We start from the raw sequence: 16,821 nt of genomic DNA on the forward strand, positions 1-16,821 counted from the left end.
AAATCCAGCCAATATCTTATACTACAGTATAATTCAGTTCATAAGAACTTCATCAAAGCTATTATAGTCCTCGTTGAGTCAACAGGAAGTGGTGTGTTGTATAAAAGCGTTTGTTTTGTGTGTCTTACCATTCCAAGCTGCCACGCTGTCTTGACTATGTGTGCGCTTACATTAAATGAGTGTAAGTGGCAACTGACATTCAGAGGCACAAAAGAACTGTCATTGAAGGAATTATAAGCAGGGCCAAAAGTAAGTTGGGGAAAAAATAATTAGAGGTATGCCTGGTTAAAGTCACATACTGATTGACACGGGTGACGGGCACTTGGCAGAAGGCTACAGTAATAACAGGTTTGGTTTTTACAGAATGAGAGGAATGAGCTAACTGAAATTGTAAGAAGCAGCTAAAATAATATATAATATAATAATAACAACATAATATTGTACCACAGCCAGTAAAGTTAAAATGCTGAATTAATAATCTAAAAGGACCACATTTCATATAAAATTAGGGCTGTCAAAGTTAAGTGTTAATGTACATTTCTTATAAGGACAACATTTTTTGATGCGCAATTAACACACGAGTGTTCTTTGATTTGACCCTCAGCACAACCCACAGTTTGGGACATCAAGAAATGATGGAGAATCAATGCTGTGGATGGAAAGAAAAAAACAGAGGTCCTCCAAATGCAAAGTGAAGCACGAGGCGCGTCGAGCACCTAATACCACCTACTAGCACACAAACCCATATGGAGAACCCCCTTCCCCCTCGCCAAAGGCCAACCACACCACACATCCCGCAATTCTGTACAGTATTTGCCTTGCTATGTGCACTGACCACGCATAACATTATGACCACTGACAGAGAAGTGAATAACATATTATCTCTTCATTAGCTCATTATCTCTGACTAACAGCCCCTGTTAGTGAGCACGACACAATAGGCATGAAGTGAACATTTTGTCCTCAAAGTTGAAGCAGAAAAAAATGGACAAAATGGTTTGTGATAATAATTCTGTAAATCAAGAGGGTCCGTCAATCAAAACTGTACAAACCCAAGATCACCATTATCGTCAAGAAATCAAGACTACGGACGTGTGATGAAGACACAGACACACAGGCGTGTTACGGCTGTATAAATAATATCAAAAAGAATGCTTTACTCACCCTTTAAATAAGCACTGTGAAGGTTGACAGCCTCGGGAATAGTATCTCCATCAGGAACGGCTGGTATAAATGGGCTAACAGGGATGAGCACTCCCAAGCTAACACAAAAAAGATGAGAAAAATTAATTTTTAAATAACTTATAACAGATTGTTTTAAGTTGTTGGTGAAACCAAGGGCTGCAACGGCACTAACTGGTCAATTGAAAAACAATGTCTCTAAACGGGCTGATTTTTTTACAGCCCCAGCGCCCCCAGGTCCGCTTTCATTCATTTAACTCTTTTAAGTGATTGACAGCTGTCGTGTCACGCCCCCGTAATTCACTGATCATTTGGGCTAAATTCAGTCAGCCCTCAGGCAGCTACTCATTGGTCAGAAGTGCCCGAGTGGGAGGAGGGAGAAGAAGCTATGCTGGGTGTTAGCATGAATGAGGCGGATTACTTGCTTTTTAATCCATTTTCCTCCACTTCTTTGGAGGAAAAGTTGGAAGTTAAGAGACTGAGACCACATTGGTGGCAAGTGTACTGAAGAATTCATTTTTCTGTTACAGGAGGTCATGGTTCAAACAATGCAAAAACACATCTGACTGAAAATTGAGGGTTTTCCTCCCATAATGCAATATTGGTTGTCATAAAATCAGTAAGTAGTTTAAGTTTTTAAATTTTTTGTTAATGTTTCTCAGTAGTTGGACTTTTATATTCAGTGTTCGTACATGAAAGCACTGTTGAGTCTGTTTAAAAATGTAAATAAACTGAAGTTACGTGAAGCATTCTGGTTTTAATTAAAACACAAATCTGTTTGTGTGTTTTCATACTGTGATATTATATTCTACTATCTCAGGTACAAACTGCACAATCTTTTCATGCAATAAACTTGAGAAGTTGAAAATATTCTTTGCTTTGGGTCGCAGCTTGTCATTCCAGGGTGATGGTGGGTCCTGGACCCAGACCAGATGTGAAGAACCACATAAGCAGGACACTAAAAGAGTATAGTGTACCTGTAATTGACGCAACTGTGTGTATTGTTGTTGATGTTTCTTTTGCTGCTGTGTTAACTATGTCATCGGTATTATGCATTGTTAGCCCACCCCTCAAATTTGACCACCAGTCGCCACTGACCTCCATCATAACATGGGTTTAGACTTCCGCCCAGAGCCACAACATGGAAACATGGACGCGGACTCTAACACGAAGCAACGCACCAAACGCGAACCGTTAGACGCCATGCTACATATTTATATTTATGCTTTCTATTAACTGACTGGCCGACGATGTAAATAAACGTCTCTTGTTTGTCAACACGGAGTCGTACAGTAATAGAAGTAACACGTGGGAAGGTTGAAGGGTGGCTAACACTGACTGTATGGACTGGGTGGCTAACGGTGTGGTCTGACCTGGTTCAAGATGGCCGCAGAGGGCCTTCGCCGCCACACTTTATCTTTTAACTCGTTTTTTTTTTTTTTAATCTTCTCCATCATACCTGAGTCATTGCCTTCTCCTGTACGTGGCCTCTATAACGTTGGGGGTAAACTCCATGTCGCAGAGAACTTATTTAAATGTGACGCCAGCAAGCTAGGTTTGGCGGGGCCACCTGACCACCTGACGATCTAATTGTGCGTTCAGGTGATTTCGGAATAATCGGGAAAATTAGCTCCCGTGTGGTAAAATTCACGTGAATGCAGCAGAGAACCCAGTCAAGTGTCATGTCAAGTCGGAACAACTTTGGAAGCGGGAGATGTTTTTCTTTCTTTCTTTTTTCAAACTTAAGTCTCAGACTGGTCATACCGGTACTTATTTTGAAGTTATTCTTAACTTATGACTAATTCAAAAAAATAAGTAAATACAAAAGTAATTTAAGTAACAAAGAAAAATTAAACATTTGATAAACTTCTTCAACACTGGTGAATGGAGGGAAAGTTTGGACTATGAGTAGACATGGCAAAAAAAAAAAAAAAAACCTGCAGACACAAGTAACTTTAACCCAAATCTGTCAAATGTTACAATTGATGCTATGGGTACTGTCATCCCATAGCAATGACACTCTTTGATTGCAGCAGCCATCCCCAGCAGGATGCAGCCTGACACAGGCACACGCACAAAAACACTTTAGGAACAACTAAAAAAAAAAAAACATGAAGAACACCACAAGGTGTTGACCTGGCCTCCAAATTCACTAGATACCAAACTGATCAAGTATCTGTGGGATGATCCACAGAGACCCCTCTCCTCAACCCATTGAGCCCAAACACCCCCACCAACAACATTCTGTATCCAGACACCCTCAGAAGGACCATGTCCATTGTCTGATGAGTCACAACTGTTGTAGAGGCATGAAGGAGATCTACATAATGTTATCAAGATGGTCATGATGTTATGCCTGATCGATAGTTAGTTTAATAATGATTTTCACTCTAGTTAAATCTATAGCTGCTGTTAGCCTCAGTTGACTCTATCTGTGAAAGTGTTATACCCATAGGTAGCTCTTGTGCATCACCTCTGTATATCTTCTGTTCAGATAATCCTTTTATGTTCTGTGTTGTAGTAGGTTGTACTGGAGTGCATAGAGTAGTGCAGCAGTAATAGTAGATATGGTGGGTGTCAGCATTTATCTAGCACAATGAGACCATGAGAAACAGTACTTCACACCCCTGCATGTTTTTGTCAACATACTGTGCAAGTGACAATAAACACAACTTGAATCTTAAATCCGTTTTCACTTGCAAGCTGCATGTCTGTGCAGATACAGACATTTACATGTTTAATATGTTCGAAATTAATGATTTCCTCTAAATATATTTTATATATTTTTAACAAATTGAACAAAAGATTAGTGAATGCCTTGTTTGTTGGATTCATTTTTTTTTCACCGTAAGCAAAATGCTGTTGTGTAGTCCAGTGGGCCACTATATCAAGCCCACAACATGACAAATCCAGACTTTTCTTTGACATGGCGTGACAGCGCTGAATCCTAGCTGAATGTCTCTGAGTAGAATTATACAAGCAGCTCAGTGGGATAAAGCCACATTTCCAAACTGCAAAAAGAGGAAAAAAATAAACATTGAAGTGCTTGAAAGCTTGAAATGTAATAAAAATGTTTTGAAAGTTTGAATAAAATCAAATATCGGTAAATCTACCTGTATATTAAAGTTATTCTTCTCCACAGTTGCAGACCTCCTTTTAGTGTTTTTTTTCCCCAACACACTTCCAGAGTTTCAGATTTGTCACTGTTCTCCTGATCTGTTTTCCAGGATCCCAACCCATTTTTTTTTTGTGTGTGTGTGTGTGTGTGTATGTCATTTCGAATTATACCATCACACTAATCCTTTACAGTTAATACAGCTAATAATCGTGAGCTGTGCTACACTGAAAATTTCAGAAAGACTGTAATTGAATATATTATGATAATGGTATTTTCTTCATAACTTTACAATATGTGTGAGAAAAATGTGTCATTGGCTCAATGTCGTTATGGTTCCTACACTAAGTTGCCCTAAATTGTGTTAAGCTTCGGTGGCTTCCAAATGCCAGCAGAGGTGATGTCACAGTTTACAGCTTTTACAACTTGAACAAACAGGTAAAACTAGAAATAGAACATTCTGTGTTTACAAACAGTCAAAAACAAGGAGGGGCAATGAAGCGCTGTGCGATTATGCACCGCAGTGCACGCAGTCAAATTGAAACGCATTTGGGGTAATGATCATTATAATTCTTTTGAACAAAGGGTGAGATTTCCTTGAGTTGTTGTATCCCTTGTTCAAGGAAGTCACCTGGTAGACATTGTTTACTTGTTATGAATATGCACCTCAAGTTTCCAGCAGAACACTGCTTATTAATCTGCACTGTGACAGTGGGAAAGTGTCAAAAGTCTTATTGTTATTCTGAGCAGACTGAAGGCTTTTAAGGGGACAGCACAGGGCACTCTAAAACAGCACCCGCTGCCATCAATACATTATTGCTCGCTGAGAGACGGAAAAGCAACTTCATCACAGGCACAGAATTGACTAAATAAGGGCTGCAAGGCTCCAATCAGCAGAAGCACTGTCAAACAAAGGCTGTCCAGTAGGGATCTCAGTGGGTGAGTAGTACCTCTAAACCACTTATCGGGAGGAGAAACAAGGCCAAACACTTGGGCAGGGCTCGACACATCGGCATTTCACAGTGGCTGATCGGGGGAAAAAAATCCTTTTTACTCAAGAATCCACACTGGAGATTTACAGCAGTAAGAGAAGAGTGTATGTAAGAAGACAAACAGTTAATCAAAAATTAAAACATGCTGTTTGCTATCTGCACAGAACGAACTCCACCTTTAATAAATAGTATTAACACTGCATTCTTCAGAGACGTCCTCCTCTGGTTTGCATCTTTGTGGAGAGGGTCATACTGCAGCAGGATAATGACACACGGGAAATACTTGACTTTGCCTGTATTACAGGTCGTAATGAGAAATTCCACCCATCCATTTATCTATTACCGCTTATCCTCTACAGGATTATGGGAGGGGGTGACGCCTATCCCAGCTGACATGGGGCAGGAGGTGCGGTACACCCTGTGGTGTGCACCTACAGCCGCTTTAGAATCACCAATTAACCCAACAATGGTGTTTTTGGAACGCGGGCTAGTGAGAAAGCCAGAGCACATGGAGAAAACCCACACGGGCACAGCGAGAACACGCGAACTCCACACAGAAAGGCTAGAACCCAGAACCTCCTTGCTGTGAAGCGACAGTGCAAAACCACGCCACCACTGTGCCTGTAATGAGAAAATGTGATTAATTAAAACCGAATGTAAAATAAAAGCAGAACTAGCATTCACTTGCAACCCCTTCTAAAACAAATCTGACATATTGCTATAAATGGAATTTCCTACTGTAGCAACACATAAAGTGTTCAAAATTTTACTTTGATCAACTACAACAAGCGTTTCTGTCAGTACAAGACTCTTATGCATGTTCTGTCATAATGTTGGTTTGTTGTATACCTTTCACTCATGTGAGATTTCAAACAGTTCAAAAGCTCGTATTTTGCAGACACTCTGTACAACAACAATGCACAATTCAAATACCTGGAAAATGAAAACCCCAAATGGTTTGCAGCCATTATTCATATTATTTTTATGCTTGCTCTTCTCCCACTGCAACATGTCAAAATGTCTTGCGTGTAAAGTCCCACTGGTATCTATATTAATGACCCTGCACGATGGACACTATCATAAGTTATTTCAGTGACTTTGTCTCATTAGTGCTCAGGTCATGTTGAAAGCAGGTACGTGAGGTCGTGGGAGAAGGAGAATTTGTTCTGCACAAGTCTGTGGAAGAACCTAAATAAGAGCATGAGAGTGATCTTAATCTCCCCTTAAAACCAATTCAAATCACCTGGGTTCAGTCTGTGTGGCCTACTTCTTGACAGTTTTTGGAGCAGACATTTTGTCTTTTTACAGCATTGATGGAATTAATGAATCACTTCCATTTAATGTCAAAACGTATTGTGATTGATATTCTGGAAATGTAAGCATATGTATTGTATTCAGTCATTTCCATGTAAACAGTTAAGTTCAAATCCCATCGCATTGAAGAAACATTGTCTATGTGAACATAGCCATCAATGCCCTTGTGCTTTTCCTACATAACAAGACGGTCTGCTATACAATCTAAATCAGAAATAATTAGTTAATTAACCGATTTGTTGATTGACAGAAGATGAACTGTAAAGCTATTAAGGAATTTATCAAGTTTTCAGATATGAAGGCAAGCTGCTTTCATGAGTTTATTCGACTGCAAATGTAATATTCTTTAGTCCAGAGTGTTGCCCTGAGCAAAACAAATATGTAAAAGGACGTCTGTTTATTGGGCCCAGTGAAAATGCCATCTGAAGCGACATTCAGTGAGCATTTAACATTTAATTTAATACTGAAAGGCTAATCAACAATATAGACAAAGCATTCATCATAACAAATAATTGCAGTCCTAACTGAATCTAAATAATTACAGCGGCACAGTACGTAGTCTTTACAAGATGAAATTAAAATGTCCTTCATTGGCCTGAAACTGTCACATTGCACATTGCCCGTATTCAAACTGCAGTCCATGTAAAACTACTACTTAACTTCAGGTTTTGTGCTATATGAAAGACTTCCTTGAAATCTTTCATTTCACATTTTCTGTAATGATAAAATGAGAATGTCATAACAAACACAACGAATGCGAGCACCCTGATGTAAGCACAGAAAGGACAAAATCAGCCGAAAGCATTTTCGACTCCTGTCTGCAGTCTGTCTCTCCTTCCCTTCAAAAGTAATGATCACAGCCAGAGAGGAGAAGCTCCTCAAATTGGCTGTCTAACAGTGCGTTCTGTTAGGAAGAATACCGAGCTACACAGACTGAGCAGTCTTTCTATTGATGCATGGTGGTGCGCTGCAGCGCAGAGACATCTGCTTGTTGGTGGGGTAATTGTTTAGTCTCTCTGTAGCCGGCAGTGACCTGAATTACTCTGTAATCTCTGAGTCTGAATTTAAAAGCCATTTTCTTTTTCTCAGGAAAAATCGTCCTCGTTGTGCTATTGATGTGTGTATGCTTCTTTGCAAAAACTGTTCAGGACAAGTAAGGTGAGGATAGATCTTTGGGAAATGCAGACACGGAAAACCTTTAGAGAGTGGCAAGAGCCACAAGCATCTGAATGTTTTGTGCTCATCTGCAAATAAAAGAATATTTTTATAATATAAGTGATGGAGAATATTTTAGCAATGGTTCACGTTCGCGTTAAACTAATTGTTTTTAGGAAGTCCAAAATTTCAAAATCTATGTGGAAATCGTAAACAACCTGGCAGTCCAAAATCCTTTTCTTAAGAATGAGAACAGATCTGTTGAGCAATTTCCTCTACCGTTAATAATTGAGAGTGTCTTTTTAGAAAGTGGTGCCATAGTTTTTGAGGCAATTAGAGGACATCTAATAGTCTAACATACTATCATATGTTGCTGCCAGTTTCCTTCAGTGGACTGCATGCATGACAAGGCAGGCAAGAATTTGGCATCGATGACTCAAATGTGTCAGCTATCGGTGACAGTCATCACTCTCCTTCTTTTCTCTGAAATTCACGACAGGTTTCGGAAACAAACACTACATCTAGTTGTGCTGCTTTTAAGGGGACAGCTTTACATAAATCGGTGAAGCTACTTCATAGCAAACAAAGCCACAATGTGATTTTAATGTTTTAATGCTAATACTTGTGTAGTATTCGTGTGATGGTCATTATCAAAATACTGTCTTTGTAGCAATTTCTGTAAAAACCTAAATGAGGTTTTCTTCTTTCCAGTCACTGCTGTGGTCAGACGCATGTGTTTTTGTTCCCATTCCTGTGAACGCACCATTTCCCTTTAACGGAAGAATAAAACAAGTCAAATTTGGGGGTCAAAGGTTAATGTCACTCACAAAACACATTTATGCCCTACACCTTGCACGACGTATTCTAATTACGACAGTCTGTCACACAAATTTCCAATACAATACAACCACGAAGGGATTTTAGACATGTTCTATCCAAAATGCCAAAGGTAAATGTCACTGTGAAATCAAAATGTTTCGTCTCCACTACATACAGTAATATGAGTCTGGACAAACACAGAAGTAAAATGCAGCTTCACTGGTTGGCACAGACACACAACCGTGAGTTTCATTCAATCATTCATTCATTTTTCTGTAACATGGAGGCAAGAGAACAGAGGTCCAGAGCAGTTCTTCAGTAATAAACCATGAACACGAGTTGAAATCAAATACTTTTTTTTTTTTTTTGGCAGACTGTTGAATTAGTTATTTGTGATAAAAATTCATGTTTGCAGATGAATTACCCAAAATTGATCCAACTTGCGTTTTATCCTGGTGAGACTACTAATTTTATGTGCATTTGAAAAACATTTCCGTTCTCTATGATGTGTTAATGTACAGTGTGCACACCAGACTAAATTCTTATTCGCAATCTGTCCCTTTTCATAAGCCTGGACATTTATACCCTTTGTAACAAATCACAGCCTATTTGATGTCTCTGTTTAGTCTATATTTGCCTGTCATTGCAGTAAAACAATGGGAACGTACAGGTATACAATGCGGCAAGACTAATGAGCGAATAGTTGTTGTTTTCCTCCCAGCCACGACGGTGGCGCTTTGCTGCTGGCTCTTCATACCAGGTGGTGCAAAGCATCTGTGGCATTTCACAAAGGGTTAAACCAAATGCAAAATAATTAGTTACACTCAGGACATGTTACATGGCAGGCGTTTCCAACTAAAACCGCTTAAGTGTTAAAAGCTTGAGAATAGAGGCTAACCTGCTCTGATCCTACAGTTTTAAATCTGAAAAGTAGTTAAAGACAAAGGGATTGGTATTCTACTTTTTGCCCTTGAATGGGGGAAAGAGGGAGGGAGTGAGAGGCAGGCAGTGTATGTGTGTGTGAGTGAGAGAAAGAGAGAAAAAGAGAGAGAGAGAGAGAAGAGTGACAGAGAGAAGATAATCTCTTTTATATTTTTGATCCCTAAATGTGGTGGTTGTGTCCCCTTATCCCAGCTACTTAGCTTCTGCAGTGCGTAAGCGATGCCATGCACTTAGGCCGTGAAAAGCAGGTCAATATGACCACTGAGAGAAAACCACATGTGCATCGCATGGATAGCCTTGGGATTATTCCTCACAAAATGTCTTAATTCCTCTGTTCACTAATGATCCAGGGAGAATGCCCTCTAATCTCCATTCCATTAATTAAAAAGAGCATGAGCCCATGGAAAACCTCACCATCTGCTGCAGTTTCATTCCTGCAGACAGATTGTGTTTTCAGCTTTCAACCGGGGGAACTGGGTTTTTCAGAGCAAACGGGTGGAGCACGCATTGAGGTGGGTGGTAAACAGAAACAACGGCTCTATTAGAATATTAATGTAGTGGAATACGCTGGGAGAAGAATCTGCTTCAAACTGAAGAAATCGCTGCCAAAATGCTTTTCTGGTGTTTGTGATTTTGAGCTACTTCCTGTGGACAATTTTAAAAGAGATGTTATAACTTTGATGCGTACAGTTAATATAAAATGTCCCTTTAGAGAATTCATAGTTGTTTAATATTTATAGTAACTAATACTAAATCCCCTTCTTTATTCTCTATAAAGGTTTAAATGAAAGTCTATCTCCTACTAAAACCAGACGCATTTTGATTTCCAGTTTGCCATGTCTGTAAGTTAATAAAATTCCTAATAGAGTCATTTCACTGCTCTGACTAGTGATATTGCATAAAGTATGATTACAATAAAAGCAGATTAAGCATGAGCCTGGTTGTCTAACTTTTTTGTTTGTTTGTTTTACCAGTTGTGTGAGTGTGATGCGGGAAGATGTGCTTATATAGGAGTGTCCTCCACAGCATGAGTTCAAAAATGATGACACACTCCTATATGGAATTGAATGTAGTACTTTTGACCTGCGGTCACAGTCCAGAGACCGTGACATGAATTTGATCGGGCTAGTAGGCAGGAAAGATTATCCGAGCAGATGTTGTTTCCCCTCTATCTGAACAGTGTACAGCCAATAATAAACACGCGCACACGCAGACACACAAGGACGCACACTAATCAGAGATAGGCTAGTAGCCCTTGCACATCCCTTTCTCCCTCCTCTTCTTTCTCTCAGGCAGACAGTGGCTGCTCCAGTCCCTCCAATGTCAAGTTTTTTTTCCAGGCTGTATTTTCGGAAATTTTGATGTACATACATACGGATGTTCTTGAGGTGTGAGGTGCGTACTTCCTTCAGTTTCCAAAATGGGCACACAAGGAGAGAAGAAAATGCTGCGTGGGAAATGGCATGTGGTGTACCGTTTTGCGCTGTTCACTTGTTTCTTGGACGCAGTCTGGGCACAGATACGCTACTCAATCCCAGAGGAACTGGAGCATGGAGCTTTTGTTGGCAACATTGCAGAGGACCTGGGCTTGGACTTGGACAAGCTCTCTGCGCGCAGATTCCGGATAGTCTCGGGTGCCAAGAAGCAATATGTTGAGGTAAATTTAGAGAATGGAGTTTTATTTGTCAATGAGAGGATTGACCGGGAAGAACTGTGCGAGCAGAGTTTGTCCTGTTCGTTTCACTTGCAAGTGGTCATAGAAAACCCACTGGAGCTATACAGGGTAGAGATGGAAATTTTAGACGTGAATGACAACTCCCCTAGTTTCCCGTGGACCGAGTTTAATCTGGACATATCGGAGTCCGCTGCGCCAGGATCCCGTTTTCCACTTGAGAGCGCACAGGACTTGGACGTCGGTGCCAACTCGCTCCGCACCTATTTGCTGAGTGTAAATGAGCATTTCTTTCTGGACATACAGACGCGCAGCGATGGCAGTAAATTTGCAGAACTGGTCCTCCAAACCCCGCTGGACAGAGAGCAGCAGAGTACACATCAGATGGTGTTAACGGCGGTAGATGGAGGCGCGCCGGAGAGATCAGGCACTGCGCAAATTGATATCACTGTTTTGGATGCAAATGATAACGCGCCCGTGTTTGATCAGTCGTTTTACAGAGTGAGGCTTTCTGAAAACGCACCAAAGGGCACGGTTGTCATCAAACTCAACGCGTCCGATTTAGATGAGGGTCCCAATGCTGATATCACATACTCATTCAGTGGCCACGCTCCCATCAAAGTGCGCCAGCTTTTCAGCGTGGACCCGCACACGGGAGAAATCAAAGTCAAAGGGGTGATAGATTACGAAAAAGCCAGGATGCATGAAATTTATGTCCAAGCTAAGGACAAGGGCCCGTCTGCCGTGGCAGTTCATTGCAAAGTTCTGGTGAACGTTTTGGATAAAAACGACAACCTTCCAGAGGTCATCTTGACGTCAGTGTCCACACCTGTGCAGGAGGACGCGCCCCCGGGAACGGTGATTGCTGTCATCAGCGTAATGGACAAAGACTCGGGTGAGAACGGGAACGTGGACTGTGAGATCCCCCACCACGTCCCGTTTCAGCTCCATTCCTCCTTTAAGAACTACTATACTTTAGTAACTTGTGATTTTCTGGATAGAGAGGCCGTGGCAGAGTACAACATCACACTTACAGCTCGAGATATGGGCTCTCCGCCTTTATTCACGAGGAAAACAATCTTAGTTGAAGTGTCTGATGTGAATGACAACGCGCCCCACTTCAAACAGCCCTCATATACTGTATATTTGACCGAGAATAACGCGCCAGGAGCATCAATTTGCTCGGTGACTGCGCTGGATCCAGATTCAGGTCAGAACGCATACCTCTCCTATTCTATACTGGAAGGTGACATACAGGGAATGCCCGTGTCCACTTATGTGTCCATAAACTCAGACAACGGGAACATTTACGCGCTGCGATCCTTTGATCACGAACAACTTAAAAACTTTCAGATCATGGTACAAGCTCAGGACGCGGGGTTTCCGCCTCTGAACAGCAACGTCTCAGTGAACATTTTTATCTTGGACCAAAACGACAATGCGCCCGTGATAGTGTCACCCGTTTCGCATAATGGCACTGCGCCCAGCGAGGCAGTGCCCAGATCAGTTGACGCGGGTTACCTTGTCACCAAAATAAACGCAGTGGACCCGGACGCGGGTCAAAACTCGCGACTTTTTTATCAGCTGCTCCAAGCGACAGACCCGAGCTTGTTCAGCATTGCTCTGTACACAGGCGAAATCAGGACGATACGCCAGTTAGTGGAGAAAGACGCCACTAGGCACAGACTGGTCATTCTGGTGAAGGACAATGGTCAGCCGCCCCTCTCGGCCACAGTTTCCATCATCCTGTCAGTGGTTGACAGCTTGCCAGATTCGCAGCCCGATTTGGGCGACCTGTCACTAAGCCCGCATCACAGCTCCAACTTCACCCTGTACTTAATCGTGTCTCTGGGCGCAGTTTCCTTCACATTTCTGGTGGCTATCATCGTCCTCGTCGCAGTGCGGAGACTGAAGGGCAGAGCGTCCAACAAAGAGTCCAACTTCCCCGCCGTCAGTCGCTGCTGCTGCTGCTGCTCCCGCTCAGAAATATCCACCACCACGGAGGTGTTCAAAAAGTCCAACTTAAACCTCCGGATGTCCACGGGCGCGTCCGGCTGCGCGGAGGCGAACGGCAACAGCGCGCTCCCTCAAGTGTACTGCTACAAGATGTGCCTGACGCCAGAGTCGTCCAAAAGCGACTTCATGTTCCTCAAGCCGTGCAGCCCGGTTATGTCAGTTCAGCAGAACAACGCCAAGAGCACAGATTACCTGACTTCTGGCTGGAGCGCACTGGACCGTAACGAGCTGTCCAACAACAGAGCGGCAACTCCAAACGAGGTAATGTAGTGAAATGTCGCGAATCAACAAGAAAGAGGGATTATTTCTCTTATCTGACATTTTTAAGGATTGTATGCATACCTCAAAACTGTGTCCACAAGTCTCCAAGAAGCTCTCAAGCTGTTTCACTTTAGTTAAAGGTGACAGAAAGTTTAATCACAGGCTTAAATGCCACAATATACTTCACACACTAGGTCCAGTACAGCTTTAGTTATTATTCATTCATGTTTTACACGACTTTTTTGCATGGAGGTGCAGGTCCACCTCACCCACCTCAAATGTAGTGACAATACACCCTGCAGTCTGGGAAGTTATAGAGTGGCAAAGTGAGTGACACAGACACAAAAGGGGATGCAAGGATTAAAGGGAAAGTCTTTTTATTTTATATAAAAGACTGGCTCTGCTTGACACTGCCAACGCTCTTTTCGTGCCCCTGTCAACAGCATCAGCATCTCCATCAGTATTAAACCTCACATTACCCACATAAGCAGCTTAGACAAGCACTTTTTAGGTGATGCGTCTTCTCAGTTATGGCATGCAGTGTTGCAGCTGAAGCCTATTATTCATCTGTTTTAAAAAGAATAAATAAGAAAATGTGTGTAGGTTTTTTTTTTTTAGCTTATTCACTAAAACTGGCTTGTTGAGGCTTTCCTTCTATTGAATGTGTGCACAGTTTGCAGTATATAGAAATGCAACGCCAGGGTTCTGATGTTGTGGCTTTGATTCTGTGCAGATTAAGTACTCAAACAAGGACTGGACGTGGACCAAGAACCAACACAATTCGGCATATAAGAGGTGAATGCACAGCTGATCCGCTCACCCACACACTGACACATACATTTACACCTCAAATGGAAATCTATACTCAAGCTGTTTCTGCGTGTCCTCAGGTATAGCTCAGCGAATATGGAAGGCACGCTATCGCGCCCACAAAAATACGACAGTGATGGCTTTTCTTGCTCCGTGGCGCCACAATACTGGACCTGGGGAAACCACATGAAAGGTGGGTGGCAGCTGTGCAATTCTGGCCCATCATTGCTCACATGGAAGATGACGGTGTGATGGTTTGCGTGGGTGGGGGTTCTCTCTGTGTCTACGCCTGAGGATTTATTTTGAGCTTTAAAAGGGTAAACCAAAAAAGATAATACCTCTCCCCAAAACTGGAGGGGGATTTTAATGCGTCAACAGGGGGATTATTTAAGAAGTGTTGAATTAAGAAGATGGCTTTAAACCACCTCATTCAGATCAAGTGTACTGTATTTAAATATGAGGCCATTGCTGAAATAATCTCCAGATACAAACTGTAATTTATGCGCATTTTTTACAGACTGCAAGTTATCTCTTCAAGAGGCAGCGGTTCCTAACTACTCATGGACGCCGAAGTACACTCAGCCCCACTCTGAAGCGCCAGACTACCAGCACAACGTCTATATCCCCGGCACCACATCCGGCTACAGCACCCTAAAGCCGGCACCCAGGGGAGAACTGGACATGTACAACACCTTCTCCACTTTCGGGAAGAAAAAGAGATTCATCTCAAACTATGAACAGTCCTTTGATGATGGTATCATAAGCAATTCCATCTTTAAATAACACGTTGTATTCCTCTGTGTTGGAGACGTGAGGACAGTACTCAAAAGTTGTTTGTGTTCTGGTAACTTTTTCTGTAGCTGCACCTTTTAAGTCTCGTAGGGACAGCTGTAGCGAGCGCGCTGCTGTTTGTCAGAGCTGTGAACTAACTAACCGTGCTAGCAATAAACTTTACACTTCATAGCCTTCAGAATAGAGGTTTCGATCAATAGTTGACACGAAAAGTAAAGCTAACTTTTTCTGCGCCAGGACTAAGGCCCTCTGCTGGCATTGTTACTCACAATTGGACTTTGGCGGGATAATCAAACTGTGTTAACTTGCAATCTTCCAATCAGTTTGACTCCAATCACGCCTGAGTCCATTTACTGCGGTGATAGGCCACATTTAGTAACAAGTCTGAAATCCAGGTGTAATGCACGAGCAGCGCAAAACAGAGAGGTCACAGCAGCAGCACATATTCATTTAAAACGAAGAAAATGTGATATAAAAAATAACATTAATGAGTGCAGCAAGGCAGACTGTGTTGTCCTGCTCCACTGACGGATGGTGTTATACAGCATCACAGTCAAGGATCGACCTCTTTGTCTTGTGCAGTAGACGATCATACTGACTCATCACATTGAAGTGTTGACGACGTTACGAAGGGCAATGACACAGGTGACGTGTTTAGCTTCTGCAAATGGCATACACCTCTAAGAGATGGGATAAAGACATAACGGGTTACACACATTCCAGATTTGTATTTTTCATTAGGTTTGCAATCTGTATATTGACAGAGGTTAGTTATGCATTGTAGGACTGATCAATCTGTATATAGTGTATATATTGATATCAATAAATCTGCCCTTAACTATGAAACTTGACTATGTTTTTGTTGCTGTTTCTGTTTCTAATGTAACACATTCATATTTAAGGTGAGGTACCAGGTGACGGGAAAGTCTATTTTAGCAAGCGTAAAATTCAGAGTTTGCACAGATCCCAGATGATCGCATGGCACTGAAAGCATTGAATAAAAATGAGGCAGGGGCCCAGGAGGGTAGGTGATATTGCAGCAGGGTTTTAAGATTAAAAATAAAAGATCTCCACAACAATTCTGAGAATTCTTCGCCCTGCCGCTGACATTGTGATTGAGCTCCAGAGGGGCCCGAGATAAGTCACTGACTAATATTTCGGGGGTAAGAGTATGACATTGACGCCTGCAGAATACAGCTATTTCCTCATGTTAAAAAATGAAGTCAACTGCAAGAGCCCGTCTATGGATCTGTGTGTATATGAAGGTGGTGTGTGACGAAAAAAAAAATAAAAGAAAAGCTGCTGTGCTGTGGCGTGCGGCTGTGAATGTCTGTTAACCTTTCTCTTGACATTCTGGTCAGTAAACCCATGGTTTTAAACTACAGCTGTGAAGATTATCCCCCTTTGATCCACTGTCTCTAACTGGGCTATTGCAGACCAGTGGGTTAATCTTGGGCTTGGGTCTGACCAGTGAACTGCTTCACGTCGGAGAACTTGAGAGCCAAGGGCCAAATTCAGATTTATTTTGGACTTAAAACCGAGTCAAACTGTTAAACCCAGATAAAAACAAATACACAGCGCATATCTGGATAGGCCCAAACCTACAGCCTGCCAATAATCACAGATAATCAAGCCAAGATGTAACTTTGACTGTGTCACAATCAGGACCAAAACCAGACAGATTTGGCTGTAATTAAACATCAGATGTGCTATGAACAGGGACAGGCAGCATATGCCGAGCGTCTGTGCCA

At 42.0% G+C, this 16,821-nt stretch overlaps 1 protein-coding gene and 1 long non-coding RNA gene across 2 annotated transcripts in view; one reads left to right on the forward strand and one right to left on the reverse strand.

Annotated features, from left to right (window-relative positions):
• Positions 1 to 2,765, reverse strand: part of LOC125021363 — a 91,646-nt gene extending 88,881 nt beyond the window's left edge. Inside the window, exons 1-2 of the long non-coding RNA XR_007114336.1 lie at positions 2,642 to 2,765; positions 1,165 to 1,262 (exon numbers count right to left, since the gene is read on the reverse strand). This is a non-coding gene — a long non-coding RNA (uncharacterized LOC125021363). The remainder of the gene's footprint in view (positions 1 to 1,164; positions 1,263 to 2,641) is intronic.
• An 8,031-nt stretch (positions 2,766 to 10,796) lies between these two features.
• LOC125020726 (protocadherin-10-like) lies at positions 10,797 to 15,911 on the forward strand. The gene is made up of 4 exons (XM_047606185.1): positions 10,797 to 13,468; positions 14,202 to 14,263; positions 14,359 to 14,471; positions 14,796 to 15,911. Exons 1-4 carry the CDS (start codon positions 10,940 to 10,942, stop codon positions 15,059 to 15,061), a joined length of 2,970 nt encoding a protein of 989 aa, XP_047462141.1. The 5' UTR covers positions 10,797 to 10,939; the 3' UTR covers positions 15,062 to 15,911.
• The last annotated feature ends 910 nt before the right edge of the window (positions 15,912 to 16,821 follow it).

The sequence above is a fragment of the Mugil cephalus genome, chromosome 15, assembly GCF_022458985.1.
Source record: "Mugil cephalus isolate CIBA_MC_2020 chromosome 15, CIBA_Mcephalus_1.1, whole genome shotgun sequence".
Classification (NCBI taxonomy): Eukaryota; Metazoa; Chordata; class Actinopteri; order Mugiliformes; family Mugilidae; genus Mugil; species Mugil cephalus.

Coding starts and splice junctions, on each gene's coding strand:
- LOC125020726 (XM_047606185.1), top strand. CDS start 10,940: ATGGGCACACAAGGAGAGAAGAAAATGCTGCGTGGGAAATGGCATGTG. Junction 14,264..14,358: donor CACAATTCGGCATATAAGAG/GTGAATGCACAG, acceptor GCGTGTCCTCAG/GTATAGCTCAGCGAATATGG. Junction 14,472..14,795: donor CTGGGGAAACCACATGAAAG/GTGGGTGGCAGC, acceptor CATTTTTTACAG/ACTGCAAGTTATCTCTTCAA.